The sequence below is a fragment of the Phaseolus vulgaris genome, chromosome 2 (genome assembly GCF_000499845.2).
Source record: "Phaseolus vulgaris cultivar G19833 chromosome 2, P. vulgaris v2.0, whole genome shotgun sequence".
NCBI lineage: Eukaryota > Viridiplantae > Streptophyta > Magnoliopsida > Fabales > Fabaceae > Phaseolus > Phaseolus vulgaris.
The window spans coordinates 17,488,985-17,509,574 of NC_023758.2; the positions used below are offsets into that span (position 1 = coordinate 17,488,985).

Genomic DNA, 20,590 nt, shown 5'->3' on the forward strand with positions numbered 1-20,590 from the left:
TAAATATTCTCTCAGTTTTTCTATAAAAACAGTTTAAATTTTTCAGATGTTTCTCTTTTTCTCCAATAATATAAGTGGGTAAGATTTGTAATATATTTTAAAAACAATAAAATCATTCAAATTATTTTATTAAAAATATTTATAAAAAAATTAAATAAAATTACTCTTCACTACATAAATCTATAAAAGTAAAAACAAGTTAAATAATATAATTAGTCTGCAAGTGAGATTTTTCCTCTATTTTTATTTCTCCATGACTGTTTTTATTTTCCAATCTATTACCCTTTTATTTTTATTTTTCTATCTATCACCGTTTCAAAAGTAAAAACAAATTAATAAATTAAAAAGAATTGAGAATTTTTATTTATTTCTGTTTTTTTTATTGTTGCTATTTTTATTTTCTATATTTATTTATTTTTGTATTTTTTTCTTCTCATTTTTAAGCAAGTGTAGCATTTGCATTAATTTTTTAATAAATTTAAATATTTATAAAATTGAAATAGAAGAAAATTTAAAATTTGAAAATTAAAAATTAAATATATAAAAATTTATGAAGAAATATCAATGCAAAGAGAATGAAATAAAATATTTTATTGGTATTTTGATGTAAGTAAATATTATAGATAAAATAAATGTAAAATTGTAACATTATTTTGCTTTTTTGTATTTTTATAGTAAATTTGAATAAATTATTTATTTATTATAATTTTTTCATCCAAATTTTATTATAAAAATATATTTACAAATATATTATAATTTATTCTCCAAAATTTAAAATCATTATAAAAATACTAAAAAAAAACAAAATAATGTTACAAATTTCCATTTATTTTATTCATAATATTTACTTACATCAAAATATCAATAAAATATTTTATTTCATTCTTTTTTATTGATATTTTTTCATATACTTTTATATATTTAATTTTTAAATTTTTTTCTATTTCGATATTTAAATTCACTAAAAAAACTAATGCAAATAAAAACAGTAACAATAAAAATAAAAATAAAAACAGAAATAAATAAAAATTCTTTATTTTTTAATTTGTTAATTTTTTTTCACTTTTAAAACAGTAATAGATAAGGAAATAAAAATAAAAAAATGATAAATAAAAAAATGTTAAATACAGAAATAAAAATAGATAGAGAAATAAAAATAAAAAGATGTTAAATATAAAAGTAAAAAAATGTTAAATAGAGAAATAAAAATAAAGGAAGCTAAATAAAAAAATGTTAAATAGAAAAATAAAAATAAAAATAGTGCTGAGAAAAAATCTGACAACTTGTAGCCATGCATGATTTACATGCTCATCTGTTTGTAAGTTACGAAAAGGAAAAAGTCGTTTAAATTAAATACAAATATTAATTTAAATATGTGTTTTTTTATGTAAAAAAAATGGTATTTGTAATCTTAATATCTGAATAGAGAATATGCTGATAATTCTTTAGGTTCACTAATCGAAATATCTAGATCCATAGAGTACAGACTGTATACATTAAAATTTTAAATATAAAACGCTTTACAGAACAGATTATTTGGCAAAAACGATTTCCTTTTACGCAAAAATACGGAATCAACAACTGTAACTATTTTTCTAAAATAGCCCTTAATTTATATTCACCAAATTCATTCTAAATAATTAATATAATCATTATATTTCCTATTATTTGAAAAGGAAATTCCACATATTCTGACTACAACAAAATTCTTCTTCATGCACTGATTCAATGACATCACAGTTTCAATTATTTGTTTCAAAAGAAAGTAAATAAAACAGTTTCGGTTTGATAACAAAATAAAAACAAATAAGCCGTCAAATTAGAATAAAATAAAATAAAATAAAATATAATAAAATAAAATAGAAGAGAGGCGTCAACTATAATTACGTATCCACCAGCCACAACCAATAGTGGCACAAAGAAACTTTTCCTCACCACTGAACCATGTCACGGCGTACTCACGCGCCGCCGCGGCCACTTTATAAACAGCAGTCTTGGTCGCCGGACATGCTCCGGGATGAGGCGTGGCAGCGGCGGAAGGATAACCACAACGTGAGCGGCGAGAACTGGCGGCGCCATCGGCCGAGCAAGAGCCTCTCGGAGGACGACATGGACGAACTGAAGGCGTGCATCGACCTAGGGTTCGGATTCGGTTCGGTCGAAATTGACCCGAAACTGTCGAATACCATCCCCGCTTTGGAGCTATACCTTGCTGTTAATAAACAGTACAACCACCACAGCCTCTCTAGGTCATCTTCTTCGTCTTCCCTTGTCTCCGATAGCGACATTTCTAGCCCCACCACCATTTTCGATGCAGGTAATTCCCCTCTTAGTAAATTCATATTAGGTAGCTCTTCTTATCAATTCAATCATTTTGTCATCACAATTGCTTGTCATTACACAAATTTAATTCATAACAGTTTTTTCATTCTACAAATTCATTGATAGCTTTTTTATGACTAATTTTCGTTTGAAATTTGAGTTGGGTATCACTCCCCAATGACAAGTTCTTAAATTTAAATTAGTTCGAGTAGTCATCATTCATAGTGTCCTTTTTGTATGAATGTGTGTGATCGAAGCTAGAATTTCATTCAGTGGGCAATTTTTATTTTTTTCGGAAAATTCCATGGAGTTTTGAAGTTTGTAAAGTGGTTGTAACTGGTAAAATTACAATAGTTTAAAATTGTTACCGATATTATGGTTTCGTTGTGATTCTCAACCGTGAGGAAAAAATGCGATTGATGTGGCACTTTTGTGAGGGGAAAAGATTAGATAAATTTGATTTCATGGTTAAATTATTCAGTTTTTGTTATGTTGATTATTGTGTAGGGGATGATTTGGCTTTGAAGAAGACTCGGTTGAAGCAATGGGCACAGGTTGTTGCATGTGCTGTGCGGGAATCTTCTTCATCTTCATCTTTGGGTTCAAACCCTTCCGACCATGTTAATTAGGAGGAGTTGAATAACTGAAGGCCGCAGCAACAACAGAAGACCAGTGTGAATTAAATTGAACTCTAATTTGTTCATAGATAGTTTTGATGGTTTCTTTCCAGATTTTTTATTTTAATGTTTAGTGTTTATGTTTCGTATTTTGTTTTTTGCTAATGTAATTGTAGCATGGATCTGTTGTATGCATCTCCAGACTCCAAACATGAGTTGTTTTTAATTTGGGTTCTTAGGAGATGGCTAGATGTTCTAGAGGCTGAATTTAGGTTGATTGACTGGTTGGTGATTCTTTTCAACATTTTCTTGTTCTGTTGTAATGCTATCCTTCAGGTCCAATAGATCAGACACCAATTCTTTTCAATATAAATATTGTTAATAAACGTTCAAGTGTTTTACTGTTCTTCTAATTCCTGTTTTTTCTTTAGAGGCTGTTCTTTTTGTTTGGACAGTTTTATCGATGTTCACGTGAATCACTAATATGTTCATTGGTTGCATAACAGAGGAAAGCAAAACAGACAAAGCTCTTTCTTTAGAGGCTCTTTCTCTCATACACACAAGATCCAACAAAATTTCATTAAAATTTAAAAATTGGTTTAATAAAATCCAATCTTGTAAGGACGTTTGATAGTAGAATCTTGTATATCAGTAACGATCTTCTCATTTAATGCATTGCATCTTGAAAATCTGTATGGTGGAAAAGTATATTTTTCATGCAACTGTTTCTACTACTAACTAACTAGAGTGTTTAATGTGTTCTGCGGAAGTAGTTGAGTGTTGAAATACATATTCCACGTTATATTTTGTTGCCTGACATGTGTCACGATTCACGAGGACTTTGTTACCGTTGTATCCTATAAATAGACACATTAATGAGAGAGTAACGTTTTAACTTGTAACCTTTGTTTTTTTTTTCTTTTCTGAAACTAGTGAAAGGAAAATGAGTTTATTTTTAGTGAAGTTGGTCCATAGGAGTTCATTCACATTCTAATTGAATCAAGTATTTTCCTCTTTGGTGACTTTTTTATTTTGTTGTTTATGTGATAGATGATTTCTCAATTTTCCAGTGAACTTCATTTATTTTATAACAAAAACAAAACTACCAATCAAACTTCTTGAAGCCTCTCTCATGGTGAAAACATAAAACTCATCATTTATCATATGAGATTTACATGCTACCTTTCATGCCTCTTGCTTTTGAGCTTTTTATTTTCAAGCAAGTTCAAGGATTGCACTATCACAAAAATGACTTCACTCAACAATGTGTAACATGAACCATAAAAATTATTGTTTAAACTTTAGAGAGTGAATTCCTAGTCATGGTCTTAGTAGTCGTGGACTACATTAATAGGCATCAATTTTTTTTACGTCATATACTTTTAAAAACGTTACTTATAAATATATAACAATTCCACATTCGTAAAATTATTTTTTTGTATATTTTAGGCAACATATTTTTTAAGTGTTGATTAGAATCTACAACAATAATAAGATTATATACCTATGGCCTATATATTTATGTCATTATGTCATTCATTATACGGAACATTTTTTTTAAGTCTAAAGATATAAAAAAAAAATGCAATCATTTAAATAAATTTTGCAATATTATGTAAAATTTCGTTTATACATTTAGGTCATTCTATTTTTAAACAATATATTAATAGGATTCTTTTAAGACGTTAAATAAAATGAACATTTTTTTTATTAATGTAATAGAAATAAAAAAAATTGAAATTTATAATTAAAATATTTTTTATATATGATGACATTCAAAGTTTTACAACATAATCCAAATAGTCTACTTATAAAATCGCAATGTAAAAAGCTATAAATCTTTTTAAATTAGAACTATTATCAGTTAACAAATCATATAACATTAATTGTTTCTACACTACATTTTAAATTCTAATATCATCCTTCTTCAAAATGATTTTCATCTCCAAAATGAAAAAATAAAAAAAAAATTGTAATTTTAATAAAATAAAGAGAGTCATCTTATCACTTCAATGGGTATTATACAATAATAAAAATGTTTAACTAGTTTTCAATAAGAAAAAAACTATATCTTTTAGTAAGATTTGCAATTCTAATGTCTAGGAATTCATTATCGTAAAGTAACTCCAAGACTATATATTTTACTAAGATTTGTCGTGAAATAGAATTATTGTGGCAACATCTAGACATTTAATAATAAGTGACAATGGCTTAATCCCATTAAATAGTAATTTAATTTTAATTATACATATTAATTATAATCAAAATGATAAGTTGATGCAAATGAACGGGGTATTATTGCACTACTTTCTTTACCTAAAACATGTGTCATTAATTCATATTATATCATTTACTTCTAGATTGTGTTGTTTTTTTGCATGAATTTCATCATTACCTATATATCTTTCATTTGATGTTTTCCCATGGTACTCATTTAAGCTACATATTCTTATAACAACAATTTCTTTTTCTTTCAATGTTGTAGGTGTCATATTCCTTCCATAATAATGCAGTCAGTCGAGGTTTTTCTTTTCCAAACAAAATTTCAAATGTTTGTTTTACATATTGACTTAAATTTTGAATGGAACCTTAAAGTTTAGTCTAATAAAAAAAATACAATAAAGACTAAAAACTAATATTTTATACATAATAATAAAATTAGAAAGTACTTACAATAGATTTTGTTTTCCTTCATCCGCAACTGAACATGGGTCACTTCTTTTCCAACTTTTTATTTTCAAGTTGCATTCATTAAAGATTGAAAATTAATAAAGAAATATGAATTAAAATGCATTTTCAAATTAGATGTAAATAAAATAGACATAGCAACATATTGTGATATTAATATCAATTTACAACGAACTCTAGCAAGTTTATTGAAATTATACGATGCATATATTTTTGTTTGGTTCCAATTGTTATGTTCGCAGATGATCCAATATCCATCAGATGATCCAATATTCATCAGACGATCTCATGATTTGAGCGTCTACATGATTTCATGATAACAAACACAATAAGGTATGTTGTGGTATATCGAAAACTTATTCATGTGTAGAATAAGTTTAGAAAAAAAAAAGATGGGTAAGACTCACTAGATCATACAAGGAAAACAAAGCGTTAGACAAATGCCCACGTTCTCAGCAAAGATTATATTAGATGATCCTAGTGTTGATGAATCCATTAGAATATCATATTTGTACTGGTACGACCGGCCGAGTCACCAACTCGGCCAGCTCGAGTATCAAACCGTGACCCAAACGATAGAGTCAATCACGTCGCACACGTGACCGACCGACACATAAGGCTCAAGTCAAAGGTTGACCGGATTAGCGAGACTAATCCATGGTTAAGAGTGACCTAACACAACCCTAATCGCAAACCAACCCCCTAACCTGGCCCAACAGTGAATGCTCATTGAGGTAATATAAATAACACACATTTCAAGAAGAAAGATACGTCATTATCTACAGTACTCTGACAACCGAGTGTCGATACTCCACTGACTTGAGCGTTGGAGTGCCTTCTGCAGGTATCCCACCCGCCTGAGGAGTTGGACGACAAGGAAGGCGAACACATCGAGGAGCGTCAAGAGTGTGAAACTGACCGGACACGTCAGCAGGAGCAATCGTTCTCCAGGTCTCCAAACCCGTTCGAGAATAATATCAAATGAACCCGTTAGGCAGCATAAGGCATATGCACAAACTTACAAGCATTAGACGAATGTTGAAGATTGCACATATCAGACGTTGCAAGCATCTTCAACGTGTTAAACGAACCACTACGTCAGGGAAGTTTCATATTAACCATCTTATTATCTGAATGATTTATGAAATTTCCTATACAATTATAAATCTTATTTGATATTCTTGAATTATATTTTTCAAATAAGATTATTGGAATTAAATTACTATTGAGAAAAAATTGAGTAAACAGTATTTTACAGTTTTCAAAAAACAGAATTTGAATTATTTCTATATCAAAGTTTTTCAAAATATGATTAAATGAATAATATCTAGGTTATAAGTAATTATGCCTCAAATGTTCTGATTTATTATTAACTAGGAAACAATTTGAAAATGATTTAAATGTGATTTGAAAATGATTTAAATGTGAAATATATATAAAGTCTTGAGTATTTGAAGATATTGAAAGATATTTTTTCAATGATGCCCATAAATCAAATAATAAATTATAATATTCACATACACTTATTTTGTTCCTATAAATTATCAAAGAATATTAAATACGCGAGTTAAAGTCGAATGTCAAAGTTTTCATTCCCAACATCTAATGGGAAAATAACAAAGAAAAGCAACAAGAATTTTGTTGGCATTGATTGTAGAAGTTTAATAATAATTCAAACAAAGGAATACAATAGACGGAGAACTCTGAAGATTTTCAAGAGATTAAATACGAAGATCTGAACTTTCCTATTTCAACGTCTAATACAAAAGAGAAGATGAAGAATGCAAAATTAGAGAGATCCAAGTCCAAAGATGATCAAAGCTCAATGGATAGAGTTCATATATATGCAAAAAGCATTTGAAACAAAGATTTCATCAAAAGTCAATATTTTCATATTGAACGTATACTACGTGGAAGATCAGGAAAATTGCAGAAGAAGAAATTATTTAAGATAAAACTAATTAGAACTTCAACATTATAATCAAATACAATTAAAGAAACATCTTGAAATGTTTATAAAGACTCAAGAACGTGCATATTACTTCAGAGAAAAAGTTTCCATATTTAGCGTTTAACGCATTAAAAAAGAATAATAATGTGACAGATTGAGCTGTTACTCAAAGTTATGAAGATCAAAGTGTCAATGTTCATATTAGAGGAAGATAAAGAAAGTTTTGAAAATCCTTACACACAAAGATCAATCAGAGCAATAATTTCCTTATAGCATCTAATAGCTACATGAAGAATGAAAAAACCCTAAAGTCGCAACACACACATTCAGAGGCCTGTATAAAGACCTTAACGGTGAAGAACACAACATCGAATTGTATAGAAACAATATACAAAAGTGTACAAAAAAATGTTTTGTAGAGATGTTTTATTGATCCCTCTGAACAAGAGTTTTTCTCATTGTATTGAGAGGTCCTTAATCTCATGGGGAGATTAGGATATTTAAGCTGGAGAGGTTGAAATACTTTATGTACCTGAAGAGGTTAGAATACTTGGTGAACCTGCAGAGGTTGAGAATATAATGTGTGAACCTGAAGAGGTTCAAAATATTTTTGTAACCTGAAGAGGTGTAAGAATATTGTGTTAATGAAAGGTTCTTGAATGGGTTGCTCAATGAGACTAGATGTAACCTTTGTTGAGGGGTGAACCAATATAAATTTGGTGTCCACTTCTCTCTTTATCTTTATCTATTAGTTGTTGGACTTTGTGCTTGTTTGTTTTACAAGTTTTTATTAGAGTTTGAACTCTATTCAACCCCCTTCTAGAGTGAACTACACCTTCCCTATTGACAATATTTTTTTACTAATGCTTCTAATTCGTACTTCTAAGAAATAATGCAACATGAATGTGCATCATGACTTTTGTAATTATATATTTCTTAGTACTAACTTACACACAATTTGATATATTTAATAATTTAGCCGTCTTCAAAACACTGCAAAAAAAATTACTTTCATGTGCATTCACTGGAAAATGGACTGTTGTAAATTTTGCACAACCTCCACCCATCTCACATGGATGAAGGTTCTTTCTAGTCCACATTGTTGAACAAGGTGCTTTGATGCTTCCACATCTTCTTTGAAGACTTGAAGAATTTAGTGTTGTATTTGTGTGTGTTATTTAGTAGATTTTGAGTTGTCAATTAATATCTTGTATTAATCAAAGTTCACTTGATTCTTAATCTCTTTTGAAAGAGGTGTTTTCTAAAAATTGTGTTAATTTTAGTCAGTTGTTTTGAGCTTTCAATCAGTTGAAAAATATGTTGTTCAAAATCTGGTGACTACAACAAACTTTTCATCCAAATGATTTTTCATGACAACCGATTGAATTGTACTTAGTGTTTTTCAAAGGTTTTGAAATAAATTGGTTTTGTTTCTTCTTCTCTGTGAGGCAAAAACAGTTAGTTATTTCGATAAAAGAAATGACTGTTTTATGTAAAATCTTTAACAGAAAAGAAAAATTAATCTGTTTATTTTAAAATCAATCAACTGTTTTCAAACATAATTCTATAATGATATCCAAACTGATTTTAAATGTTTCTAATTGCTTTCAATTAATATCTAATAGTTTTAACAACTTCTTAAAATTCTATATAAAGACTATTTTGTGATCTTTTGAAAATAAAGAAAATGAGTTTTATCAAAAACATTTTCAATAGAAGATCAAGAGCTTTTGGATTATTGCTTGTGTGTGAAGTAGGATCTAGGTTTTCTATTCAATTCTTCTACTACTTTGAAAAACCCAAGTGTATTCAATTTCCTTCTTTGAATAATGTAATTGTGTGTAAGACAGTTTCAGAAAGTGATTCTAGAAACTGTGGTGTTGTTCTTGAGGGGTTCAAGATCCACATTCTTGGTGTGTTTTGTAATCTAGTTTTAATTGCATAGTAAATTCTCAATGGTAAACTGAGGATTGGATGTAGCTCTTGGTTAAGAGTGAATCATTATAAATCTCTTTGTGTGAATCTTGTTGAACCAAGTGGTGTTCAAGCTTTGAAGAATCCAAATCCTTTGAAGGATGTTGAAGCCTTCGTTGTGTTTGGTGTTGCTGTGCTGGTTTAGTATAGTTCTAGGGTAGTTTGAGTTTTGTAATCCACCCTTTGATTAAATCTAAAGCATAAGCATCTCAATCTTTGTAAAAGTAAAATGTTTTCAAACTAAGTTAAAACAAAAGATTGTTTTGTCGAAACAACCGATTGTTTGTACTTAGGTGTTTTGAGAAAAAGATTGAAAACTGTTTTTCAAATGGTTGAACTGTTAAGAACCAAAAAAACCGATTGATTCGAGGAAACAACCGATTGTTTGTTTTGGGACCATAATAGAAAAACTGTTTTATCTTTGACTGAACTTTAAATGATTTAACTGCTTACGCTCCAGTCCTTAAATGCTTTGACCAATCTTTTAATGCAATTTAAGAGTTTGTTAAGATTTGATAACAAACTACATCTTTGAATAAATTCAGAAAAACAGATTTGACAATCAATCTTTGACAAGTTTTCACTAAGAGTTTTTGAGTTTTTCAAATAGCTGAGATTGTTAAGAGTTTGTGATTGATCAAAGTCTATGGAATAGGATTCTGCTTGTATTGATTTCAGATTATCTTCTGTAACAAGTGTAATCCTTGTTCTCTGAAAAACAAGTTTCGTTTCTGTGTTTGCTAAGATTGGCTGTGTGTTCTTGAGGGGATCAAGATCAGCAATCTTGGTGTTGTTATGTTGACCAAGGAGAGTGTGTTTCTTGAGGTGTTCAAGGTCATTCTCTTGGTTGTTGTGTAAGTGATCAAGTTGTGATTTCTTAGTGGATTTCCTCAGGGTTCTGAGAAGACTGGATGTAGTTCTGGGTTTGGAGTGAACCAGTATAAACATCTGTGTACAATCTCTCTATCTCTAACTCTTTAAATTCAGTTTTAATTGTTGTTTGCTGGTATAAACAACCGATTGTTTCTGTGAAACAACCAATTGTTTTTCTGGTTGTGCTTATTTTGTTTGCTGTTTTTGGTAAACTGAATTTCTTATCAATAGTTTCCTGAGATAAATTCATTCTTGTTTTAAAAGTTTACGAAAATCCTCTTTAAACAATTCATCCTCCTTCTAGTTTAAAGCCATTCATTCTAACAATTGGCATCAAGAGCTTGGTTCTTGAAAGTTATTCAAGTTGATCCTAAAAATATTTTTTAATGGCTGATAAACTATCTTTTGGGGAAGGTGCTTCAATTAACAGACCACCTTTGTTTTGTGGTTTGAATTACCAGTTTTGGAAAGTAAAAATGAAAATATTTATGGAATCTCTTGACAAAGGAATTTGGGATGCAATTGAAAATGGTCCTTTTGTCCCAAAGTTTAAAAATGATGGATCTGTCATTGAGAAACCATGGTCTCAATGGACTGATGCATAATAAAGCAAAAAGGCCAAATTCGATTGCATTGCCAAAAATATTATAACCTCTGCTTTAAATTCTGATGAGTTTTTCAGGGTTTAGGGTTCAAGCTTTGAAGAATCCAAATCCTTTGAAGGATGTTGAAGCCTTTGTTGTGCTTGGTGTTGTTGTGCAAGTTTAGTATAGTTCTGGGGTAGTTTGAGTTTTGTAATCCACCCTTTGATTAAATCTAAAGCATAAGCATCTCAATCTTTGTGAAAGTAAAATGTTTTCAATCTAAGTTAAAACAACCGATTGATTTGTCGAAACAACTGATTGTTTGTACTTAGGTGTTTTGAGAAAAAGATTGAAAATTGTTTTTCAAATGGTTGAACTGTTAAGAACCAAAACAACCGATTGATTCGAGGAAACAACCGATTGTTTGTTTTGGGACCATAACAGAAAAACTGTTTTATCTTTGACTGAGCTTTAAATGATTTAACTGCTTACGCTCCAGTCATTAAATGTTTTGACCAATCTTTTAATGCAATTTAAGAGTTTGTTAAGATTTGATAACAAACTACATCTTTGAATAAATTCAGAAAAACAGATTTGACAATCAATCTTTGACAAGTTTTCACTAAGAGTTTTTGAGTTTTTCAAAGAGCTGAGATTACTAAGAGTTTGTGATTAGTCAAAGTCTGTGGAATAGGATTCTGCTTGTATTGATTTCAAATTATCTTCTGTAACAAGTGTAATCCTTGTTCTCTGAAAAACAAGTTTCGTTTCTGTGTTTGCTAAGATTGGTTGTGTGTTCTTAAGGGGATCAAGATCAACAATCTTGGTGTTGTTGTGTTGACCAAGGACAGTGTGTTTCTTGAGGTGTTCAAGGTCATTCTCTTGGTTGTTGTGTAAGTGATCAAGTTGTGATTCCTTAGTGGATTTCCTCAGGGTTCTGAGAAGACTGGATGTAGCTCTGGGTTTGGAGTGAACCAGTATAAACATCTGTGTACAATCTCTCTATCTCTATCTCTTTAAATCAGTTTTAATTGTTGCTTGCTGGTATAAACAACCGATTGTTTCTGTGAAACAATCGATTGTTTTTCTGGTTGTGCTTATTTTGTTTGTTGTTTTTGGTAAACTGAATTTCTTATCAATAGTTTTCTGAGATAAATTCATTCTTGTTTTAAAAGTTTACGAAAATCCTCTTTAAACCATTCACCCCCCCTCTAGTTTAAAGCCATCCATTCTAACAAATCTTTCTTTCCTTATTTTGATATACTGCTTTAAACTATGTTCTTTGTTTTCTGCTGCAAATAGTTAGTTGTTTCGATAAAACAACTGGTTGATTTTTCATAAAGATTTGTTAATCTGATAATTTATCCAGTTGAACAGAAAAATCAATTGATTGATTTTATAGATCTTTTCATTCTACTTCCCATCTTTGCGAAAATCTTGTGAAAACAATTGACCTCCCCTCTTGTTTTGTCATACATTCTAACACACATATCTTCCAAATCATAGTAAGCATTAACATTATATTATTTTCTTCCTCAAAAGGTCCAAAAGGATGCCAATAATATTGTCACATTTTTTTTCACTGTACATTCATCAAAATTGTGACATAATGTATTTTGAGCCCAACAAGGTAGTTAGAAATTTTGTGACATAAACCATCACTTTTCTTTTTGTTATTCTTTCCAAATTCATTCATGGAATCTTTTAAGATTTTTAGAATGTTTTTTCCTCTTAACACATATGGTGTAAGCCTTAGTTCTTTCTTTACATTAAAGAACTTTTTCTTGGTTCTTTAATAGTGACTCATTGGTAAAAAAACATTATGATATACATAACACATCTTATATGTTTTAGGTAGGATGATTGTGTGTCATAATTGCAACGCACATGTGATAAGTTCTGTTTAATACTCTAAGCTTACAACATAACATATACAAAGCAGTCTACCAATATGTTACATGCATTTGACATGTTTTATTTTTTGAAGCATCATATGTCTCTACCCCTACATCTGACAAGTCTTTTAACTCCTCAATCAATGATTGATGTTAAACATCAATATCATTTCCTAATGATTATGGACCAAGAATCAACAATGATAACATTGTATGTTGAGGTTTCATGTACAAGCAAGGTGGAAAGTTATACTACCATCGTGACAAACCATGTATGGTGTGATATGACAATAGTTAGTTCTAAATGGATTGAAACTATGACTTACTAAACCAAGTGTTCATTGTGTGGTGCAATAGAAAAATCAAAATAAAGTCTATCAAAGTCCTTCTAAGTTTCACGATTAACGAGATGACTCATTTTCCCATCCTTTGAATGTTCTTCTTCATGCCACCCCATTGACTCTATTTTTTTATCACATAAATATCCTTTGAAGTCTAGGAATCAATGGAAAACGTCTTAAAATTTATGCAAGGCCTTTATTATCGTATTTTGGTTGCTAAATTTCTAAATTGATCTAAGCGAACTCCTTCCATTGGGAAGCTTTACAGATATTGCAAACATTGTTAGTCTCACGCTCTTTCTAACATGCAATCATTTGGACATGCATCAATCTTTTTATAATTGAGGCCTAAATCACTAATCAAAGCATTTCTTTTGTTGAAAGATCCTAGAATATCTAAGTTGGGCATGACTTCTTTCAATCATTGTAAGAGGTTGGTGGATGAATCATTGCTCCACCCGTTAAAACACTATAATAAATATAGTCAAATCATGAAAAATTGAGTGAAAAATCTTTCACGACCAGCGTAAAGTTCATGTTTTGCCTCACGAATAAAATTGTAGAAAATTTAGGCTTCCTCATTTGGACCCTCACTACTTGTGTTTTTCTTTCACATTTCTAAATGTAGTGCTAGTGCATTATTACCTACTTGACAAATGAGTGAAAATTTAATTCATGATGTTGGATTTGGCCATTTGTTGACATTTATGAATATTAACTTCGGCCACCATTTGTTCACAACAATATTGTAGAGGTGGAGGATAGAAACCCATACCTTCCCTTTTCCACTTAGAGAATCATTAATTACACTAGAATATGTGTCAAATTATTGGATTACTTGAATTATGTGTCAAACTATATAGTTGGGATCAACTATATTGGCATGTTTGTATCATGTGCTAGATAATGGAATTGACTTCAATCAGGACAACATCTAAGGCTACATGTTAATTTTGTAGTATTAGACTTGGGAACACATTACATGCATTTGTTCGACTATTGAGCCGTTAAGTGCTAAAGATATTGTCGCAGGACTTGGTTTCCCACTTGAGAAAAGGTTATTTATTTGATTTATCCAATATGTGTTAGAATATATGGCCTTAAAAAAGATGAGGGTGAATTGTTTATAAAAGATTTTCACAAACTTTGAAGGTATAATGAAGTTCAAAGTAGAATCACAGATATAAAAATCCAGAAAGCAATCAATCAAAAATTGTTTAAGTTGATTATCAGAAAATCAACCGGTTGTTTTTGCAATTCAACCGGTTGTTTATATCAACAGAGTTAAAAACAACTTAAAAGCATAATTTAAATGAGTTCGGAGTAAGAGAAAAAGCACAAAAGCAATTTATATTGGTTCACTCTTATCCGAAGAGCTACATCCAGTCTCTAAAAACCACTGGTATCTACTATGCAATCAAAATCCAGATTACAAACACACCACCAAAGAAGTGACCTTGAACACCTCAAGTCACACACTTCCTTTGGCACACAAACACCACAGAAATCAGAACACCCTCTGATTCTGCACTTACACACCAATATTCAGAAATACAAGAGATATAGAAAGGATTACACCTGATGAAGATCAAATCAAAAGATTACAACAATCATATTCCACTTCTTTGAGAAAACCAAAAAGCTTGAATGCAAATCTTGAAAACTCAAATCTTGGTTAGGATGTTGATGATCTTCAAATCCCGGTGGTTGTTCAACATAGACTTCCTCATTGATGATTCCATTGAGGAAAGCACTCTTAACATCCATTTGAAACAATTTGAATCCACTCATACAAGCAAAGGCTAGCAGCAACCTTACAACTTCTAATCTTGCAACTGGAGCAAAGGTTTCACCATAATCTATGTCTTCTTCTTGATTATAACATTTAGCCACAAGCCTTGCCTTGTTCCTTGTAATTACTCCAGATTCATCCAACTTGTTTATGAAAACCCATTTGCATCCAATGATGTTCATCTAGTCAGACCTTGGAACAAGAAACCAGACATCATTTCTTGTGAATTGATGCAGTTCCTCATGCATGGCAGCTACCCATTTATCATCCTTGAGAGCTTCTTCAATTAACTTAGGTTCAATTTGGGAGACAAAAGCCATATGCTTGCAGTAGTTAGAGACAACACTATGTGTAGAAACACCCTTTTGTATCTGCCAATGATGTTCTCCACTAAAAGATCCCTTGGAATTTTCCACTCCTTTGGCAGCTCTTCCTGTTGCATAATTTCAACTGGTTGTTTCATAGAATCAATCAATTGTTTTTCTGGGCAGGATTCCAGCTTCTGCATAATGATGTTCTGCTCATCTTCTTCTGCATAATTCTTTGTAGAACCCTGATCTGTATGATTGATTTCATCGAACACCACATGGACAGACTCCTCCACACTCATGAGTCTCTTGTTGTAGACTCTATAGGCATGGTTAGTTGAAGAATAACCAATGAAGATGCCATTGTCTGCTTTTTCATTAAACTTGCCCAGACTTTCTTTCTCGTTATTCAAAATAAAACATCTGCATCCAAACACTTTTAGGTGACTATGGTTTGGCTTCCTTCCATTGAAAAGCTCATATGCAGTTTTCGTCAAGATTGGCCTTATAAGCACTCTATTCATCATATAACAAGAAGTGCTCACTACATCAGTCCAAAAATACTTGGATAAGGAATATTCACTTAGCATGGTTCTTGCTAGTTCTTCAAGAGACATGTTCTTCCTCTCCACTACCCGATTCTGTTGAGGAGTTCTTGGTGCATTAAAGTTGTGAAAAATTCCCAGCTTTTCATAAAAAGGTGCTGAATTTTTCATTTTAGATGTTGCTGCAGCAAGAGTTTTGCAGTCTTTTGGCAAACTTCTTGAATGCAGAGAATGCCTCACTCTTTGACTCCAAGAATAGTGTCCATGTGTACCTAGAAAATTCATCAACAACAACAAGTGTATAGTAGTTTCCACCAAGACTCGTGGTTCTTGAAGGACCAAATAAATCCATGTGCAGTAGCTCAAGGGGTTTTGAAGTAGAAACAATATTTTTCAATTTGAAAGAATGCTTAATTTGTTTCCCTTTTTGGCATGCTTCACATAAATGATCTTTTTCAAACTTGAGTTTGGGTAATCCTATTACAAGATCTTTAGATATCAATTTATTCAAATGATGCATGTGAATATGAGTTATTCTTCTATGCCATAACCAAGATTCATCATGTTTTGAAAGAAGACAGCCAATAGATGTAGGATAAGAGATATCTAAAAAGATAAACATTGTTGATCCTTTTACCAATCAACATTATTTCTTTTGAATTGGGTAGGCATATCTCACAAGAGTTGGGCTTGAAGGTTACTTGATAACCCTTATCACATAACTCGCTAATACTAAGAATGATGTGCTTGAGACCATCCACATATAGGACATCATGAACCAAGAAGTTGTTCTTGTCTCCAATGGTGCCTCTTCTAAGAATCTTTCTTTTATTGGTGTCTCCATAAGTCACATGTCCTTCTTGCTTGAAATTGATGTTCACAAACTTAGATTTATCTCCAGTCATGTGTTTAGAACAACCACTGTCAAAGTACCACATCTCCATTTTTTCCTTCAAACTTACCTACAAAAGAGAAATTCAAGCAACAAGATTTGGTGCCCTTACAAATGTGGGTCCTTTGCCATTAACTTTATCATGAGGAACCTCAAAATTCTTAGGAATCCATCTCATAATACCTTTAGGAACAGAATATTTCCTAATATTGCAGAATCTAACTGAGTGGCCTCTCTTCATGTAATAAAAACATGTAACAACCGGTTGTTTCGATTTTTCAATCGGTTGTTTTTCTGGCAGTTTTGAAAAAAGACTTTGAAAACTCATTTTTCTTGCTCTGTGGATTAAAACCTAAACCTGCTTTTCCAAAAACACAATTTTGAGATGCCAAGACATTCTCAACGTTGGATTTACCCTTTGAAAGCCTATCCACAGTTTTCACAGGTAGTGAACCTTCTTTTCAAGAGATTCACAATTTTCACAAACAAGTGACTCACACTTGCAAGAAGAGTTCTTGTAAAGCATTTCTAGATTTTCAAAATCAATTTTTTAATTCTCCAACTCTTTTTCCAGTGCCTTGAATCTATTTTCAAGCCAATTATTCAACCCTTTCAATCGGTTGTTCAAGAATGTCAATCGGTTAGCTTCATCATGTGTTTCTTTAAAAGCTTGAAGAAGTTGACTATAATTTTCAGCACTTAAAGAAGTACAAGAACTTACACTACTTACATCATCCTCTTCCTTGGCCATCAAACACAGATTAGCTTCTTCATCTTCACTTGATGAGGAACTTGATGAAGAGACATCATTTTCATCCCAAGCAATGTAGGCTCTTTTATATTTTGCTTTTTTTCTTCTTACTTGACTTCTTCTCTTTATTTGGGCATTCGGCCTTTATGTGCCCTTATTCTCCACAACTATAACAAGTATAATTGTTAGCATTAAAATCACTAGTTTTCTTGTTACCATACCTTTCTTTATTGGAGTCTTTGTTGCAGATCTTCTTCAAGAATTTGCTGAACTTTTTTGACAACAAACTAAGAGTTTCTCCTTCACTCTCATCACTTGAAACTTGGTTGTTCTTGTGCTTGGTAATTTTCAAAGCAATGTTTCTCACATGCTTATCTTCACTCTCTTGAATGTTGAGTCTATTCATCTCCAACTCATGCTCCCTAAGCTTTCCAAACAAGGAGGTTGTAGTCAAAGATGTCAAGTCCTTTGATTCTGAGATAGCCATGACTTTAGGTTGCCAAGATCTATCAAGACATTTTAGAATCTTGATATTCAACTCTTCTTTGTCAAAGACCTTTCCAAGACTCATGAGGTGATTGATAATATGAGTGAACCGTTTTTGCACATCCGCAATTGATTCTCCTTTAAGCATTCTAAACATCTCATACTCTTGGATTAGAGTATGTTTCCTTGCCATTTTTACATCATTCGTTCCTTCATGAGTTACTTCTAGAGTATCCCACATCTCCTTAGCATATCCACATTGAGAGATCCTAAAAAACTCATCAGAATTTAAGGCAAAGGTGATAATATTTTTTGCAATCCAATCAAACTTTGCTCTTTTGTTTTCTGCATCAGTCCATTGGGACCAAGGTTTTTCAATAGAAACACCATCATTTTCAAGCTTAGGAATAAAATGGTCATTTTCAATTGCATCCCATATTCCTTTATCAAGAGATTCAACAAAGATCTTCATACGTACCTTCCAAAATTGGTAATTCAAACCACAAAACAAAGGTGGTCTGTTTATTGAAGCACCCTCCCCAAAGAGTATTTTTTCAGCCATAAGAAAAATATTTTTAGGATCAAACTTGAATATTTTTCAAGTACTAAGTTCTTGATGCCAATTGTTAGAATATATGGTCTTAAACAAGAGGGGGGTGAATTGTTTATAAAATGTTTTCACAAACTTTGAAGGTATAAAGAAGTTCAAAGCAGAATCATAGATATAGAAATTCAGAAAGCAATTAATCAAAAACTTTTTAAGTTGATTATCAGAGAATCAACCAGTTGCTTATATAAGTAGAGTTAAAAACAACATAAAAGCAAAATTTAAATGAGTTCAGAGTAAGAGAAAAGCACATAAGCAATTTATATTGGTTCACTTTTATCCCAAAAGCTACATTTAGTCCCTAGAAACCACTGGTATCTACTCTGCAATCAAAATCCAGATTACAAACACACCACCAAAGAAGTGACCTTGAACACCTCAAGTCACACACTTCCTTTGGCACACAAACACCACAAAAATTAGAACACCCTCTGATTCTACACTTACACACCCGTATTCAGAAATACAAGAGATACAAAAAGGATTACACCTGATGAAGATCAAATCAAAAGATTACAGCAATCCTATTCCACTTCTTTGAGAAAACCATAAAGCTTGAATGAAAATCTTGAAAACTCAAATCTGTTTTCACACTTTCACAAATGTCTCAAAATTGTTATCAAACTTTAAGAATGTATAACAAACTCTTTAAATACTTCAAAAGTTTGTTAAAACATTTAAAGTAGGAGTTTGTTCAGTTAGAAAACATTTAAAGTTGATTTGCAAACATAAAAGAAATTTTGTTATGGATTTTCAACAAACAATCAGTTGAATTCTCGAAACAACCGATTGAATTGGTTTGACAGCAAAGTCAACCAAGTCAAACAGCTTCAAACCCTTTTCAAAAACCTCTAAGTATCAAACAACCGATTGAAACGATAAAATAATTGGTTGTTTTTCCACTTCTTTATAAAACATTTTTTTTCTAAAAGGTTTTGATTCCAAACTGTTTTAGATTCAAACAAAGAGTGGATTACACATTAATCTACCCAAAACCCACCCACACAAGCAGCAACTCTAGCCTTCCATCAAACACCATGGATTTGGAGACATCAAAGCTTCAAGATCATCCTTGATCAATAATATGTTTATAAAGTTTGAAGTCACCTTATATTTTTTTTACTTTTATGTTTGAAGTCACCTTACATTCATGTTTATGGTAGGTGGTATTGGACAACACAAAGGACAAACACAACTACAAGTACAATTAACCAAATACATAAAACATGTGATCACCTACAACCTAAAGAGGTTCTAAAGGAAAACACAATTACATATAATTTTTCGTTACTGATGTTAACGACATTTTTTGGGAGCTTTTGTGGACTCCTTATTAAAGTGACGAAATAAGACACTTAATTATTGTTGATCTTTCACTAGTAAGTTGGTGGTTGTTCCTTTTATTTGTTTTGCAATAGTAGAATTTCACCAAAGTGATCGGGTTATGCGACAGTTTAGGTTTCGAAAAAGTATTCCAATTGACCAATTAAATCTTGATCAGCTTCACTAAGAAGACATAAGAGTAAGAACTAATAAATATTGACCACAATATCATGAAAAATGGATAACAATATAAAATGGCTGACATAACATTCTAATTCAAGGAATTTAGTTCAACATATGACAGTACAACACCCATGCAATGGTACATCCGACATATTATTTGATAGCATTGCCTTCATTTCGTTTGAATTTTTGTGGTGGATTGCGGAAGCTCAATGAAAGTGACGGACAAGGATGGCTCCAATGGAGCTATGGTTTCCTTGAAGGTGCATGATAGGTAGGGAGAGTGATTGATTGGGCCATATCAATTGGAGAAGGTGAAGAAGAAGATTAAGGTGGCTCCAATGGAGCTATGGTTTCCTTGAAGGTGCATGATAGGTAGGGAGAGTGATTGATTGGGCCATATCAATTGGAGAAGGTGAAGAAGAAGATTAAGGTGTCTATCCTAGAGAGGCAAGACA

General features: G+C 31.5%; 1 protein-coding gene across 1 annotated transcript; it reads left to right on the forward strand.

Moving 5' to 3' along the window:
- The first annotated feature begins 1,883 nt into the window (after positions 1 to 1,883).
- On the forward strand, positions 1,884 to 3,325 carry LOC137810827 (uncharacterized). The gene is made up of 2 exons (XM_068612289.1): positions 1,884 to 2,317; positions 2,830 to 3,325. Exons 1-2 carry the CDS (start codon positions 1,945 to 1,947, stop codon positions 2,949 to 2,951), a joined length of 495 nt encoding a protein of 164 aa, XP_068468390.1. The 5' UTR covers positions 1,884 to 1,944; the 3' UTR covers positions 2,952 to 3,325.
- The last annotated feature ends 17,265 nt before the right edge of the window (positions 3,326 to 20,590 follow it).